This window comes from Trichomycterus rosablanca, chromosome 17 (assembly GCF_030014385.1).
Source record: "Trichomycterus rosablanca isolate fTriRos1 chromosome 17, fTriRos1.hap1, whole genome shotgun sequence".
In the NCBI taxonomy this organism is placed as follows: Eukaryota; Metazoa; Chordata; class Actinopteri; order Siluriformes; family Trichomycteridae; genus Trichomycterus; species Trichomycterus rosablanca.
In genome coordinates this window covers 15,951,818-15,966,481 of record NC_086004.1, presented here as the reverse complement: position 1 = coordinate 15,966,481, position 14,664 = coordinate 15,951,818, and the positions used below count along the sequence as shown (strand labels likewise).

Sequence of the window (14,664 nt, the reverse complement as noted above, 5' to 3'; positions counted from 1 at the left end):
TACATGTATGTACAGTGTATCACAAAAGTGAGTACACCCCTCACATTTCTGCAGATATTTAAGTATATCTTTTCATGGGACAACACTGACAAAATGACACTTTGACACAATGAAAAGTAGTCTGTGTGCAGCTTATATAACAGTGTAAATTTATTCTTCCCTCAAAATAACTCAATATACAGCCATTAATGTCTAAACCACCGGCAACAAAAGTGAGTACACCCCTAAGAGACTACACCCCTAAATGTCCAAATTGAGCACTGCTTGTCATTTTCCCTCCAAAATGTCATGTGATTTGTTAGTGTTACTAGGTCTCAGGTGTGCATAGGGAGCAGGTGTGTTCAAATTAGTAGTACAGCTCTCACACTCTCTCATACTGGTCACTGAAAGTTCCAACATGGCACCTCATGGCAAAGAACTCTCTGAGGATCTTAAAAGACGAATTGTTGCGCTACATGAAGATGGCCAAGGCTACAAGAAGATTGCCAACACCCTGAAACTGAGCTGCAGCACAGTGGCCAAGATCATCCAGCGTTTTAAAAGAGCAGGGTCCACTCAGAACAGACCTCGCGTTGGTCGTCCAAAGAAGCTGAGTGCACGTGCTCAGCGTCACAGCCAACTGCTGTCTTTGAAAGATAGGCGCAGGAGTGCTGTCAGCATTGCTGCAGAGATTGAAAAGGTGGGGGGTCAGCCTGTCAGTGCTCAGACCATACGCCGCACACTACATCAAATCGGTCTGCATGGCTGTCACCCCAGAAGGAAGCCTCTTCTGAAGTCTCTACACAAGAAAGCCCGCAAACAGTTTGCTGAAGACATGTCAACAAAGGACATGGATTACTGGAACCATGTCCTATGGTCTGATGAGACCAAGATTAATTTGTTTGGTTCAGATGGTCTCAAGCATGTGTGGCAGCAATCAGGTGAGGAGTACAAAGATAAGTGTGTCATGCCTACAGTCAAGCATGGTGGTGGGAATGCCATGGTCTGGGGCTGCATGAGTGCAGCAGGTGTTGGGGAGTTACATTTCATTGAGGGACACATGAACTCCAATATGTACTGTGAAATACTGAAGCAGAGCATGATCCCCTCCCTCCGGAAACTGGGTCGCAGGGCAGTGTTCCAGCATGATAATGACCCCAAACACACCTCTAAGACGACCACTGCTTTATTGAAGAGGCTGAGGGTAAAGGTGATGGACTGGCCAAGCATGTCTCCAGACCTAAACCCAATAGAACATCTTTGGGGCATCCTCAAGCGGAAGGTGGAGGAGCGCAAAGTCTTGAATATCCGCCAGCTCCGTGATGTCGTCATGGAGGAGTGGAAAAGCATTCCAGTGGCAACCTGTGAAGCTCTGGTACACTCCATGCCCAGGAGAGTTAAGGCAGTTCTGGGAAATAATGGTGGCCACACAAAATATTGACACTTCAGGAACTTTCACTAAGGGGTGTACTCACTTTTGTTGCTGGTGGTTTAGACATTAATGGCTGTATATTGAGTTATTTTGAGGGAGGAATAAATTTACACTGTTATATAAGCTGCACACAGACTACTTTTCATTGTGTCAAAGTGTCATTTTGTCAGTGTTGTCCCATGAAAAGATATACTTAAATATCTGCAGAAATGTGAGGGGTGTACTCACTTTTGTGATACACTGTATATATATATACAGGTCCTTCTCAAAGAATTAGCATATTGTGATAAAGTTCATTATTTTCCATAATGTAATGATAAAAATTTAACTTTCATATATTTTAGATTCATTGCACACCAACTGAAATATTTCAGGTCTTTTATTGTTTTAATACTGATGATTTTGGCATACAGCTCATGAAAACCCAAAATCTCAAAAAATTAGCATATTTCATCCGACCAATAAAAGAAAAGTGTTTTTAATACAAAAAAAGTCAACCTTCAAATAATTATGTTCAGTTATGCACTCAATACTTGGTCGGGAATCCTTTTGCAGAAATGACTGCTTCAATGCGGCGTGGCATGGAGGCAATCAGCCTGTGGCACTGCTGAGGTGTTATGGAGGCCCAGGATGCTTCGATAGCGGCCTTAAGCTCATCCAGAGTGTTGGGTCTTGTGTCTCTCAACTTTCTCTTCACAATATCCCACAGATTGTCTATGGGGTTCAGGTCAGGAGAGTTGGCAGGCCAATTGAGCACAGTAATACCATGGTCAGTAAACCATTCACTGTGAGCAGGTGCCAGGTCGTGCTGAAAAATGAAATCTTCATCTCCATAAAGCTTTTCAGCAGATGGAAGCATGAAGTGCTCCAAAATCTCCTGATAGCTAGCTGCATTGACCCTGCCCTTGATAAAACACAGTGGACCAACACCAGCAGCTGACATGGCACCCCAGACCATCACTGACTGTGGGTACTTGACACTGGACTTCAGGCATTTTGGCATTTCCTTCTCCCCAGTCTTCCTCCAGACTCTGGCACCTTGATTTCCGAATGACATGCAAAATTTGCTTTCATCCGAAAACAGTACTTTGGACCACTGAGCAACAGTCCAGTGCTGCTTCTCTGTAGCCCAGGTCAGGCGCTTCTGCCGCTGTTTCTGGTTCAAAAGTGGCTTGACCTGGGGAATGCGGCACCTGTAGCCCATTTCCTGCACACGCCTGTGCACGGTGGCTCTGGATGTTTCTACTCCAGACTCAGTCCACTGCTTCCGCAGGTCCCCCAAGGTCTGGAATCGGCCCTTCTCCACAATCTTCCTCAGGGTCCGGTCACCTCTTCTCGTTGTGCAGCGTTTTCTGCCACACTTTTTCCTTCCCACAGACTTCCCACTGAGGTGCCTTGATACAGCACTCTGGGAACAGCCTATTCGTTCAGAAATTTCTTTCTGTGTCTTACCCTCTTGCTTGAGGGTGTCAATGATGGCCTTCTGGACAGCAGTCAGGTCGGCAGTCTTACCCATGATTGCAGTTTTGAGTAATGAACCAGGCTGGGAGTTTTTAAAAGCCTCAGGAATCTTTTGCAGGTGTTTAGAGTTAATTCGTTGATTCAGATGATTAGGTTAATAGCTCGTTTAGAGAACCTTTTCATGATATGCTAATTTTTTGAGATTTTGAATTTTGGGTTTTCATGAGCTGTATGCCAAAATCATCAGTATTAAAACAATAAAAGACCTGAAATATTTCAGTTGGTGTGCAATGAATCTAAAATATATGAAAGTTTAATTTTTATCATTACATTATGGAAAATAATGAACTTTATCACAATATGCTAATTTTTTGAGAAGGACCTGTATATATATATATACATATATATATATATATATATATATATATATATATATACATATATATATATATATACAGTGTATCACAAAAGTGAGTACACCCCTCACATTTCTGCAAATATTTCATTATATCTTTTCATGGGACAACACTATAGACATGAAACTTGGATATAACTTAGAGTAGTCAGTGTACAGCTTGTATAGCAGTGTAGATTTACTGTCTTCTGAAAATAACTCAACACACAGCCATTAATGTCTAAATAGCTGGCAACATAAGTGAGTACACCCCACAGTGAACATGTCCAAATTGTGCCCAAATGTGTCGTTGTCCCTCCCTGGTGTCATGTGTCAAGGTCCCAGGTGTAAATGGGGAGCAGGGCTGTTAAATTTGGTGTTCTGGGTACAATTCTCTCATACTGGCCACTGGATATTCAACATGGCACCTCATGGCAAAGAACTCTCTGAGGATGTGAGAAATAGAATTGTTGCTCTCCACAAAGATGGCCTGGGCTATAAGAAGATTGCTAACACCCTGAAACTGAGCTACAGCATGGTGGCCAAGGTCATACAGCGGTTTTCCAGGACAGGTTCCACTCGGAACAGGCTTCGCCAGGGTCGACCAAAGAAGTTGAGTCCACGTGTTCGGCGTCATATCCAGAGGATGGCTTTAAAAAATAGACACATGAGTGCTGCCAGCATTGCTGCAGAGGTTGAAGACGTGGGAGGTCAGCCTGTCAGTGCTCAGACCATACGCCGCACACTGCATCAACTCGGTCTGCATGGTCGTCATCCCAGAAGGAAGCTGACGCACAAGAAAGCCTGCAAACAGTTTGCTGAAGACAAGCAGTCCAAGAACATGGATTACTGGAATGCCCTGTGGTCTGACGAGACCAAGATAAACTTGTTTGGCTCAGATGGTGTCCAGCATGTGTGGCGGCACCCTGGTGAGAAGTACCAAGACAACTGTATCTTGCCTACAGTCAAGCATGGTGGTGGTAGCATCATGGTCTTGGGCTGCATGAGTGTTGCTGGCACTGGGGAGCTGCCGTTCATTGAGGGAAACATGAATTCCAACATGTACTGTGACATTCTGAAACAGAGTATGATCCCCTCCCTTCGAAAACTGGGCCTCATGGCAGTTTTCCAACAGGATAACGACCCCAAACACAACCTCCAAGATGACAACTGCCTTGCTGAGGAAGCTGAAGGTAAAGGTGATGGACTAAACCCAATTGAGCACCTGTGGCGCATCCTCAAGTGGAAGGTGGAGGAGTTCAAGGTGTCTAACATCCACCAGCTCCGTGATGTCATCATGGAGGAGTGGAAGAGGATTCCAGTAGCAACCTGTGCAGCTCTGGTGAATTCCATGCCCAGGAGGGTTAAGGCAGTGCTGGATAATAATGGTGGTCACACAAAATATTGACACTTTGGGCACAATTTGGACATGTTCACTGTGGGGTGTACTCACTTATGTTGCCAGCCATTTAGACATTAATGGCTGTGTGTTGAGTTATTTTCAGAAGACAGTAAATCTACACTGCTATACAAGTTGTACACTGACTACTCTAAGTTATATCCAAGTTTTATTTCTATAGTGTTGTCCCATGAAAAGATATAATAAAATATTTGCAGAAATGTGAGGGGTGTACTCACTTTTGTGATACACTGTATATATACAGTGTATCACAAAAGTGAGTACACCCCTCACATTTCTGCAAATATTTCATTATATCTTTTCATGGGACAACACTATAGACATGAAACTTGGATATAACTTAGAGTAGTCAGTGTACAGCTTGTATAGCAGTGTAGATTTACTGTCTTCTGAAAATAACTCAACACACAGCCATTAATGTCTAAATAGCTGGCAACATAAGTGAGTACACCCCACAGTGAACATGTCCAAATTGTGCCCAAATGTGTCGTTGTCCCTCCCTGGTGTCATGTGTCAAGGTCCCAGGTGTAAATGGGGAGCAGGGCTGTTAAATTTGGTGTTTTGGGTACAATTCTCGTATACTGGCCACTGGATGTTCAACATGGCACCTCATGGCAAAGAACTCTCTGAGGATGTGAGAAATAGAATTGTTGCTCTCCACAAAGATGGCCTGGGCTATAAGAAGATTGCTAACACCCTGAAACTGAGCTACAGCATGGTGGCCAAGGTCATACAGCGGTTTTCCAGGACAGGTTCCACTCGGAACAGGCTTCGCCAGGGTCGACCAAAGAAGTTGAGTCCACGTGTTCGGCGTCATATCCAGAGGTTGGCTTTAAAAAATAGACACATGAGTGCTGCCAGCATTGCTGCAGAGGTTGAAGACGTGGGAGGTCAGCCTGTCAGTGCTCAGACCATACGCCGCACACTGCATCAACTCGGTCTGCATGGTCGTCATCCCAGAAGCAAGCTGACGCACAAGAAAGCCAGCAAACAGTTTGCTGAAGACAAGCAGTCCAAGAACATGGATTACTGGAATGCCCTGTGGTCTGACGAGACCAGGATAAACTTGTTTGGCTCAGATGGTGTCCAGCATGTGTGGCGGCGCCCTGGTGAGAAGTACCAAGACAACTGTATCTTGCCTACAGTCAAGCATTGTGGTGTTAGCATCATGGTCTTGGGCTGCATGAGTGTTGCTGGCACTGGGGAGCTGCAGTTCATTGAGGGAAACATGAATTTCAACATGTACTGTGACATTCTGAAACAGAGCATGATCCCCTCCCTTCGAAAACTGGGCCTCATGGCAGTTTTCCAACAGGATAACGACCCCAAACACAACCTCCAAGATGACAACTGCCTTGCTGAGGAAGCTGAAGGTAAAGGTGATGGACTAAACCCAATTGAGCACGTGTGGCGCATCCTCAAGTGGAAGTTGGAGGAGTTCAAGGTGTCTAACATCCACCAGCTCCGTGATGTCATCATGGAGGAGTGGAAGAGGATTCCAGTAGCAACCTGTGCAGCTCTGGTGAATTCCATGCCCAGGAGGGTTAAGGCAGTGCTGGATAATAATGGTGGTCACACAAAATATTGACACTTTGGGCACAATTTGGACATGTTCACTGTGGGGTGTACTCACTTATGTTGCCAGCCATTTAGACATTAATGGCTGTGTGTTGAGTTATTTTCAGAAGACAGTAAATCTACACTGCTATACAAGCTGTACACTGACTACTCTAAGTTATATCCAAGTTTTATTTCTATAGTGTTGTCCCATGAAAAGATATAATAAAATATTTGCAGAAATGTGAGGGGTGTACTCACTTTTGTGATACACTGTATATATACATATATACAGCATATATATATGTATAAGTCGTAGCCTAGTGGTTAAGGTACTGGACTAGTAATTAGAAGGTCGCTGGTTCACGCCTCACCACTGCCAGGTTGCCACTGTTAGGCCCTTGAGCAAGGCCCTTAACCCTCAATTGCTCAGACTGTATACTGTAACTGTAATGTAAGTCGCTTTGGATAAAAGGCGTCTGCTAAATGCCAAAAATGTAAATGTAAAAAAATATATATATATATGTATATGTGCCATCAGAAATATATACAGTGCCATCAGAAAGTATTCTCACCCCTTCACTTTTTCCACATTTTGTTACGTTACAGACATATTCGAAATCCGATTTGATTTCTTTTTAAAAATCTACATGAAATAGCCCATAATGACGAAGTGAAAACATGTTTTCAGACATTTTTGTAAATCTTTTAAAAATGTAAACATTTAAACATAATAGGTACATAAGTATTCACATCCTTTGCTATGACGCTCAAAATTGAGCTCAGGTGCATCCAGTTTACACTGATCATCCTTAAGATGCTTCTACAACTTGATTGGACATAATTTGGAATGGCACACACTTGTCTATAAAAGGTCTCACAGTTGACAGTTCATATCAGAGAAGAAACCAAGCAATGAAGTCAAAGGAATTGTCTTTAGACCTCCAAGACCAAATTGTATCAAGTCACAAATCTGGGGAAGGATAAAAAAAAATTTCGGCAGCATTGAAGGTCCCGAAAAGCACTGTGGTCTCCATTATTTGGAAATGGAAGAAGTTTGGAACCACCAGAACCCTCCCTAGATCTGGCCGCCCGACCAAACTGAGTAATCGGGGGGAAGAAGGGCCTTGGTCAGAGAGGTGACCAAGAACCCAATGGTCACTAAGGCAGAGCTCCAGTGTTCCCTTGTGGAAATAGGACAACCATCCAGTAGGTCAACCATTGCTAACACACTCCACCAATCTGGCCTTTATAGTAGAGTGGCCAGATGAAAGCCACTCCTTACTAAAAGGCACATGTCAGCCCGCTTGGAGTTTGCCAAAAAGCACCTTAAGGATTCTCAGACCAGAGGAATCAAAATTCTCTGGTCTGATGAAACCAAAATAGAACTTTTTGGCCTGAACTACAAGCGTCATGTCTGGAGAAAATCAGGCACTGCTCATCGCCTGGCTAACACCATCCCTACTGTCAAGCATGGTGGTGGCAGCATCATGCTGTGGGGGTGTTTTTCTGTGGCAGGAACTGGGCGACTAGTCCGCATAGAGGGTAAGATGACAGCAGCCAAATATAGAGAGATTCTTCAAGAAAACCTGCTCCAGAGTGCTCTGGAACTCAGACTAGGGCGACGATTCATCTTCCAACATGACAATGACCCAAAGCACACAGCCAAGATAACAAAGGAGTGGCTTCAGGAGCAGTCTGTGAATGTCCTTGAGTGGCCCAGCCAGAGCCCGGACTTGAATCCAATTGAACATCTCTGGAAAGACCTAAAAATGGCTGTCTACAGACGCTGCCCATCCAACCTGACTGAGCTTGAGAGGATCTGCAGAGAAGAATGGGAGAAAATGCCCAAAAACAGGTGTGCCAAGCTTATACCCAAGAAGACTTGAGGCTGTGATTGCTGCCAAAATATTAAGCCATGGGTGTGAATACTTATGTACCTATTATGTTTAAATCGTTCCTTATTTGGAAACTAAACGTGGTGTTCCGTATTTTTATCAATGGGAGAGAAATGCTGCAGAGTAGACTGAGACAGGGCGATATGTATGAAACAGAAAGAAACTGCTGCTACCGTGGGAATTAGAAAGCGTTTGGTTATTATTTTAAGTAGTGTTCACTTTTAGTCTTAGTAATGCCGTGTGTGCGCAGCCATATCAGCGTAACAACCTGTTATTACTTCAATGTTTGAGTAGCTCAGTGGGCAGAGCGCGTCGCGTGTATTTTTCCGCCCTAGGTTTGAATCCAGCTTAGGGCGAAAGTAAAATAACAAGCAGGGCTGGCACTTTTCTCACTGCCCCCTAAGCAACGCAGTCCAGAACCGGGGCTGCATGTCAGTGTGAAGATGGATTATGTAAAACTATTGTTTGCACTATTGAGAAAAAATGTTACATGATGTTCTTTATGTTGTTTTGCCTAAAATATGGTTCTGATTTATTATTATAAAGAATGAAAATAATAAATGTTAAACAGCCTAAATAAAACATTTTGATAATGTTCCTATGACTGTGTAAGACCCGTTATATTTTTTATAGGTGCAACCCTAACCGCCTACCGTGGGATGGCGTATGTTTAACCGCTCAGGTAAACACCCGCCATCCCACCCCCCACCATATGCCTTCCGCCAACCCGTCAGCCCAGGATTTTCCTTATTTCCAGTTCTGAAAGTTGGCAACCCTAATTGGAGCAGCTAGCAATCTCGTCAACATGACTACCTTTACCTCAGGAGCTGCTGCACCTAAAATAAAATGCTGATGATGACTGAATTAAATTGTTAGTGTGAAGGCTTTACTTAATTTTATGATTAATGGTAAAGCTGGTCTCTCTCCATGTTTAAAGTTATTTGTGAGGGCAAACTGACAGATGACTTAAGATGTTAATTATTTAAGCTTTAATTTACCCATTGCACGGGTCAGAGTGTGCAGACTTTCCAGCTTATTTTATATATATATATATACAGTATATATATATATATATATATATATACACTACCGCTCAAAAGTTTGGGATCACTTGCAAATTTCCCTCTTTTTCTTAGAAAAACACATTTTCATGCAATTCACAAACAATTTAGTCCATTACACAATTATTTTAAATGTATCAGATGATTTTTGAAGAATGAAAATGTTTGCATTAAAGCCTATTTTTGTATAGAGGCCTATTTTGCATATAGTCCTATTATCAGCCATTCTTAGTCCTCTGCCTCAATCTCCTGGTTTGGCTGCCAATCCAAGTTAAGAATGTTATTAGGCTAATTGATTGTTAGGAAACCCCTTTTTAATTTTGCTGCACAGCTGAAATTGCACGTTATACTAATAAGGGAGCATAAAAGGGAGCACAACATTCTAGGTTAGTTTAGTATCTGAAGCATCAGCAGTTGTTGGCTTGCTTACTGGCTCAAAATGGCCAGAAAGAAACAATTTTCTTTAGAGACTCGTCAGTCTATTGTTGTGTTAAGAATGGAAGGCTACTCAATGTGAGTTATTGCAAAGAAACTTAAAATATCTTACCATGCTGTTAACTACTCCCTTCAGAGAGTAGCACAAACTGGCTCTAATAAGGACAGAAAAAAGAGGGGGAGGCCCCGATGCACAACTGTACAAGAAAATAAACGTCTTAGACTGTGCAGTTTGAGACAAAGACGCCTCACAGGTCGTCAACTGACAGCTGCACTAAATGGAGCCCGTCAAACACCAGTGTCAGCATCAACGGTGAAGAGGTGACTTCAGGATGCTGGACTTCATGGCAGAATTGGCAAGAAAAAGCCATACCTTACACTGGCCAACAAAAAGAAAAGACTGCGATGGGCCAAAGAGAAAAGACATTGGACACTGAAAGATTGGAAGAAGGTGTTGTGGACAGATGAGTCCAAGTTTGAGGTCTTTGGATCAAACAGAATAACATTTGTGAGGCACAGGAACAATGAAAAGATGCAAGACCAATGCTTAATGCCAGCTGTCGAGCATGGTGGAGGCAGCGTGATGGTCTGGGGATGCTTTGAAGGTGGTAAAATAGGAGATTTATATAGAGTGAATGGGATTTTGAAGAAGGAAGGCTACCACAAGACATTGCAACGCCATGCCATACCCTGTGGACAGCACTTGATTGGGGCCAATTTCATCCTACAACAGGATAATTACCCCAAACACACCTCCAAAATGTGTCAGCAATATTTAAGAAATAAGAAGTCAGCCAGAATTTTGACTGTAATGGAGTGGCCAGCACAGTCTCCGGATCTGAACCCTATTGAGCTGTTTTGGTAGCAGCTGGACTGTATGGTACGGAGGAAGACTGCATCAAGCCAATCCATGTCATGGGAGATGCACCAGGAAGCATGGGGTGAAATCACATCAGATTACCTCGAAAATTGACAGCTAGAATGCCTAAGGTCTGCCAGGCTGTAATTGCTGCAAAAGGTGGCTTTTGTTGATAAAGGCTTAATTTGAAGTACACAGTCATCATTTCCATCAAAATAATTTTTTTTTACTCAGACAATGTCTGCATGTCCTGTTTATTAGCTATATTTCCTAATCTCATGTGTGTTTTCATTGAAAACAAGAAAATTTCACAGTGATCCCAAACTTTTGAGCGGTAGTGTATATATACAGTGTATCACAAAAGTGAGTACACCCCTCACATTTCTGCAGATATTTAAGTATATCTTTTCATGGGACAACACTGACAAAATGACACTTTGACACAATGAAAAGTAGTCTGTGTGCAGCTTATATAACAGTGTAAATTTATTCTTCCCTCAAAATAACTCAATATACAGCCATTAATGTCTAAACCACCGGCAACAAAAGTGAGTACACCCCTTAGTGAAAGTTCCTGAAGTGTCAATATTTTGTGTGGCCACCATTATTTCCCAGAACTGCCTTAACTCTCCTGGGCATGGAGTTTACCAGAGCTTCACAGGTTGCCACTGGAATGCTTTTCCACTCCTCCATGACGAAATCACGGAGCTGGCGGATATTTGAGACTTTGCACTCCTCCACCTTCCGCTTGAGGATGCCCCAAAGATGTTCTATTGGGTTTAGGTCTGGAGACATGCTTGGCCAGTCCATCACCTTTACCCTCAGCCTCTTCAATAAAGCAGTGGTCGTCTTAGAGGTGTGTTTGGGGTCATTATCATGCTGGAACACTGCCCTGCGACCCAGTTTCCGGAGGGAGGGGATCATGCTCTGCTTCAGTATTTCACAGTACATATTGGAGTTCATGTGTCCCTCAATGAAATGTAACTCCCCAACACCTGCTGCACCCATGCAGCCCCAGACCATGGCATTCCCACCACCATGCTTGACTGTAGGCATGACACACTTATCTTTGTACTCCTCACCTGATTGCCGCCACACATGCTTGAGACCATCTGAACCAAACAAATTAATCTTGGTCTCATCAGACCATAGGACATGGTTCCAGTAATCCATGTCCTTTGTTGACATGTCTTCAGCAAACTGTTTGTGGGCTTTCTTGTGTAGAGACTTCAGAAGAGGCTTCCTTCTGGGGTGACAGCCATGCAGACCAATTTGATGTAGTGTGCGGCGTATGGTCTGAGCACTGACAGGCTGACCCCCCACCTTTTCAATCTCTGCAGCAATGCTGACAGCACTCCTGCGCCTATCTTTCAAAGACAGCAGTTGGATGTGACGCTGAGCACGTGCACTCAGCTTCTTTGGACGACCAACGCGAGGTCTGTTCTGAGTGGACCCTGCTCTTTTAAAACGCTGGATGATCTTGGCCACTGTGCTGCAGCTCAGTTTCAGGGTGTTGGCAATCTTCTTGTAGCCTTGGCCATCTTCATGTAGCGCAACAATTCGTCTTTTAAGATCCTCAGAGAGTTCTTTGCCATGAGGTGCCATGTTGGAACTTTCAGTGACCAGTATGAGAGAGTGTGAGAGCTGTACTACTAAATTGAACACACCTGCTCCCTATGCACACCTGAGACCTAGTAACACTAACAAATCACATGACATTTTGGAGGGAAAATGACAAGCAGTGCTCAATTTGGACATTTAGGGGTGTAGTCTCTTAGGGGTGTACTCACTTTTGTTGCCGGTGGTTTAGACATTAATGGCTGTATATTGAGTTATTTTGAGGGAAGAATAAATTTACACTGTTATATAAGCTGCACACAGACTACTTTTCATTGTGTCAAAGTGTCATTTTGTCAGTGTTGTCCCATGAAAAGATATACTTAAATATCTGCAGAAATGTGAGGGGTGTACTCACTTTTGTGATACACTGTATATATATACTGTGTATATATACTGTGTGTGTATATATATATATATATATATATATGTACAGGTTCTTCTCAAAAAATTAGCATATTGTGATAAAGTTCATTATTTTCCATAATGTAATGATAAAAATTTAACTTTCATATATTTTAGATTCATTGCACACCAACTGAAATATTTCAGGTCTTTTATTGTTTTAATACTGATGATTTTGGCATACAGCTCATGAAAACCTCAAAATCTCAAAAAATTAGCATATTTCATCCGACCAATAAAAGAAAAGTGTTTTTAATACAAAAAAAGTCAACCTTCAAATAATTATGTTCAGTTATGCACTCAATACTTGGTCGGGAATCCTTTTGCAGAAATGACTGCTTCAATGCGGCGTGGCATGGAGGCAATCAGCCTGTGGCACTGCTGAGGTGTTATGGAGGCCCAGGATGCTTCGATAGCGGCCTTAAGCTCATCCAGAGTGTTGGGTCTTGTGTCTCTCAACTTTCTCTTCACAATATCCCACAGATTGTCTATGGGGTTCAGGTCAGGAGAGTTGGCAGGCCAATTGAGCACAGTAATACCATGGTCAGTAAACCATTCACTGTGAGCAGGTGCCAGGTCGTGCTGAAAAATGAAATCTTCATCTCCATAAAGCTTTTCAGCAGATGGAAGCATGAAGTGCTCCAAAATCTCCTGATAGCTAGCTGCATTGACCCTGCCCTTGATAAAACACAGTGGACCAACACCAGCAGCTGACATGGCACCCCAGACCATCACTGACTGTCAAGTCAAGTCAAGTCAACTTTATTTATATAGCGCTTTTTACAATAGACATTGTCTCAAAGCAACTTTACAAAATCCAGGACCAACAGATACAAAAACCCCTGTTGAGCAAGCCGAGGGCGACTGTGGCAAGGAAAAACTCCCTGAAAATTACAGGAAGAAACCTTGAGAGGAACCAGACTCAGCAGGGCCCATCCTTCATGGGTGGCCTGGAGGATACTTTAAATAAATACACGATTTACACAAATCATACAAACACAGAATTAAATGATCTAAAAGTCATAACTGGTAATAAATAGATAAATAAACAATTAAATAATAATAGAGTTGTTATCCACTCTAGTCTTCAATAAAGTCTGTAGTGATTTCTTGTCGTTGCAATTACTCCAGACCAGTCACATCTGACAGGAGCAGCATCGTTGTCCCGGCAGTCTCGACTTCAATCCTTAACCTCGGCGGGTAAACAGGTTTCCATCAGAATGCCCTCGGGGTAAAACAACAGAGAATGTAGTTAATAATGTACAATGCTAGTTGACAAACAGTTTTACAGAGAGTTTAAGACTCCGGCAGCCCTAATTATTACAGCATAACTAAAAGGGAGAGCAAGCAGGTAACAAGGTCATGAAGGCTTTCACAGGACATCAGCGCCCATCTCCCCACCGTCACCAAACCTGAGTGATCGGACAAGAGAGGCAGAACGACAGCAACCCAACATCCCTGATCACCACAAGTTTCTATGACCAAGAACCCCCAAGCTCTGCGCCTTTGTCTATACTAATCAAAAGCCTGAGAAAATAAATATGTTTTCAGTCTAGACTTAAACATTGAGACTGTGTCCGAATCCCGAATAGAGGCAGGAAGATTATTCCAGAGTTGTGGAGCTTTGTAGGAAAACGCTCTTCCACCAGCCGTGATCTTTTTAATTTTAGGAACTATAAGTAACCCTGCATCTTGTGAACGAAGTGGACGCGCTGGGCTGTAGTGATTAATAAGTTCACTCAGATACTGTGGAGCCAGACCATGTAGCGCTTTATAAGTTAGTAAAAGTATTTTGTAATCAATGCGAAATTTAACTGGCAGCCAGTGTAGAGATGATAGAACAGGAGTAATATGGTCAAATTTTTTAGTTCTAGTTAGCACTCGAGCTGCTGCATTTTGAACTAACTGGAGTTTGTTTAAGGATCTACCAGAGCATCCAGTTAGAAGAGCATTACAATAATCTAACCGAGAAGTTATAAACGCATGGATCAGTTTTTCGGCGTCATTAACAGATAGTATATTTCTTATTTTAGAAATGTTACGCAAATGATAGAAAGCAACTCTAGTAATATTATTAACGTGTGTATCAAATGAGAGATCTGAATCTATTGTGACACCTAAGTTTTTTACATCTGGGCTGGGAGTA

At 42.7% G+C, this 14,664-nt stretch overlaps 1 protein-coding gene across 2 annotated transcripts in view; it reads left to right on the top strand.

Annotated features, from left to right (window-relative positions):
- rrp36 (ribosomal RNA processing 36) overlaps positions 1-14,664 on the top strand; it is a 52,363-nt gene that overhangs the window by 23,787 nt on the left and 13,912 nt on the right. Inside the window, exon 8 of one of the 2 annotated variants that reach the window (XM_063012787.1) lies at positions 8,775-8,997. The exons of the other annotated variant lie outside the window; for it this stretch is intronic. Coding sequence (XP_062868857.1) covers positions 8,775-8,815 — 41 coding nt within the window. The 3' untranslated portion in view covers positions 8,816-8,997. Of the gene's footprint in view, positions 1-8,774; positions 8,998-14,664 lie in introns of those variants that run through there. 2 annotated transcript variants of the gene reach the window in all.